Here is a 2,750-nt window from a genome sequence, read left to right on the forward strand (position 1 = left end):
GCCTCTCCCCTCCAGCTTCCTGCATCCCGGTGCGGGAGGTGGCGGGTGCTGGAGGGAAGCGAGTTCCCAGAGTGCCCCAAACTTTGGGTTTCTGCTCCCTCTTGGGTGCAGGTTGCAGACTATTGGCGGGGGAGGGAATTAAATAGGTGGGATAAATAGGTGGAATTAAATAGGTGGCCACGGAGAGTTCGAAGGACAAGAGCAGAGTAAAGGCGAATGGAATTCACGGGTTACGATGTTTTCCTGTTTATAATTTAGGGTAAACACGAAAAAATGGCAAAGCAGCCCGTGCCTGGCTCCTCGCTGGTGCCTTTCATGACCAGCTCAGAGTCTCCTGGAAACAAAAAAAAAAAAGGGGGAAAAAAAAAGGAAAAAAAAAAAGATAAAGAAGAAAAGGAATAATTTGAAAGGGGAAAAACATGTTGTAACTCCAGGGCTTCAAGCTAGTAAATTAAAATAAGCCAGCAGTTCCCACGTTGCAGTTTTTAGATGCTGGGTTTTGTCCTGCCGCACTATCAATCTGCTACTCTTCAAACTTCCCACCAGCCCGATTCCCTGCAAAACTTCATCAAAACTGCAACCCCCCCCTGCCCCGAGCTGGTGGGAGGGTTTATTACACCCCTCTCCTCTTTCAAAGGCTTCTCCGAATATTCGCCCCAGCCTGCAGAGCTTCACCTAACCCTCACCAAAATGTTGTTTTCGTTTAGCAGGAGCCGGTCGGGCAGGGGCTCTGCTCCCCCCACCATCCCCTCTCCTCTCATCTCCCTTCTTACTCCAGGAACTCGACGGGCTGTTGTGTGTTGGGTTTTTTTTTTTTTTAATTAAAGCCCCTTTTCGGAAGGACGGCACCACAGTTCTTGCCTTAAAACTGCCCCTTTAACCTGCCTCAACCTGCACATTTGGAATAAATCCACGGCGCGCTGTTGATCAGCTCCATGTAATTAAATCTGCAGAGGACCATTTCCTCCAGCACTGTCCGCCCGCCCTCATCATCCCCCGCTTTGCAGCCCCCTTTGAGTTTGCAGCTAACGAGAGCGATGCTGCAATAGATGTTGGTCCTCCATCAAACGTGTTTTTCCTGTTGGGCAGAGCAGCAGGGCTGCTGCTGTTAATCCCCTTTCCCCAGAGTGACCGCGCGGCACCAGGGCCCGTTCCTGCCCCCGACATGAGTTTGTCCCATTAATAACGGTTGGGATTTTGCCGCCGCAATCCCCCGACGCCGGGGCGACCTGCTCCTTGTCCCCCCCTGGGTGCTTCTGCTCTGACCCTCTGACCTCCATCCCTTTGCAGAGGAGAAGCCGGGCCCTGACAGCGACGCTGAGGTGGAGAAGGCGCCCGAGGAGCGGCCGGTGGCAGCGGCCAGTCCCGGTGGGGAGGACGCGACCCCCCGCGGCAGCCCTTGGTGCCCAGAGGAGCGGAGCAAGGAGAGACGCAGCCCGGAGAAAGTCAAGGATGGTGCATCCCCCCGGGAAGGTCCCGGCGAGGGTTTGTTTGGCGCACGGGGCCTGGAGAAGGACAAAGTGGAAGGCCGGAGGAAAGAGCCGGAGCCGGGGAAGAAGGACGCGGAGGGCAGCGCGCTGGGCAAGGAGGCTTTTGCCCCGCTGATGGTGCACACGGACAGCCCCCCGCACCTGAGCGCCGGGCACCTGCAGAGCTTGGCTCTCTCTGGCCTCCACGGGCAGCAGTTCTTCAGCCCCTTGGGTGCTGGGCAGCCCCTCTTCATCCACCCGGGACAGTTTGCCATGGCCCCCGGCGCCTTCTCTGCCATGGGCATGGGACACTTGCTGGCCTCAGTGACCGGTGGGGGCAGCTTGGAGAACGGAGCCCTCTCATCCGCCCCGGGCACAGCAGGGACGGCCACCCCCTTCCCTTTCCACCTCTCCCAGCACATGCTGGCCTCTCAGGTAAGCCCCTGTGCCCACCGTGTGTCCCTGTCCCCATCCCCAGTGTCTAGCCAGGCCTTGAGCCCCCCTCTCCATGTCCTTCCCCAAAGCTCCCTGAATGAGCAGAGTGCTTTAGGGACACGGGTCAAGCCTCGCTGGCACCACCCCCAGTGTGGGGACACACCAGGTGGCCCCAGCACAGGTCAGGAGCTGTTGGTGCCCCCAGCGTTCCCTGTGCCCCCTGCAGCCTTTGGGAACAAGGAACCCCTGATGTGCTGCCTGGTGTGACACGGGCAGGATGTGGGGGACATTTTGAAGGTTGGCCTCAGGGCTGATCTGAGGAGGAATCGTGATTTGTTTATTTATTTTTGCAGCTAACATGGTTCCTCCTGTGGCAGGGGGAAAGTCAAAGAGCTGTGGCCCTGCCTGGCCCAGCCATCCCCTCCAGCAGCCCCCCATCCTCCTGCCAGCCCCGAAGTGGCTCCCATACTGCCTGTCTTTGTGTCGCCCTCGCCAGCCCCTACGAAGAAGCGCATAAAGACGCCTTTGAACTCCCCTAATTTATTGATCCTGCTTAATGATGTGTTTTAATGTGGTTAAAGGTCTGTGATGCTGCACAGACAGGGACATGCCGTGTGATGGGTGGCACAGGGGCAACGACAGGGCAGGTCCTGGAGAGGGGTTTGTGCCCAGCAGCACCAGCCCAGGTTGGTGCTGGCCGGATGGGGTTTCCCAGCTTCGCTCTACCTCCCTCAACCCTTCCCACAGGGACATCTCGGTGCTGTGGTTTCAGGATGACAACCAGAGCGTCCCAGCTTTCCTTTGGCTTTCTCAGGGGAACGTGGCTCGGGGTCAGGCAGGAAGCGA

At 57.9% G+C, this 2,750-nt stretch overlaps 1 protein-coding gene across 1 annotated transcript in view; it reads left to right on the plus strand.

Annotated features, from left to right (window-relative positions):
• The window catches only part of TBX2 (T-box 2), a 9,218-nt gene that overhangs the window by 5,965 nt on the left and 503 nt on the right, over positions 1–2,750 (plus strand). Inside the window, exon 5 of the mRNA XM_010009112.1 lies at positions 1,291–1,912. Coding sequence (XP_010007414.1) covers positions 1,291–1,912 — 622 coding nt within the window. The remainder of the gene's footprint in view (positions 1–1,290; positions 1,913–2,750) is intronic.

This window comes from Chaetura pelagica, unplaced genomic scaffold (assembly GCF_000747805.2).
Source record: "Chaetura pelagica isolate M959 unplaced genomic scaffold, ChaPel_1.0 scaffold72, whole genome shotgun sequence".
Classification (NCBI taxonomy): Eukaryota; Metazoa; Chordata; class Aves; order Apodiformes; family Apodidae; genus Chaetura; species Chaetura pelagica.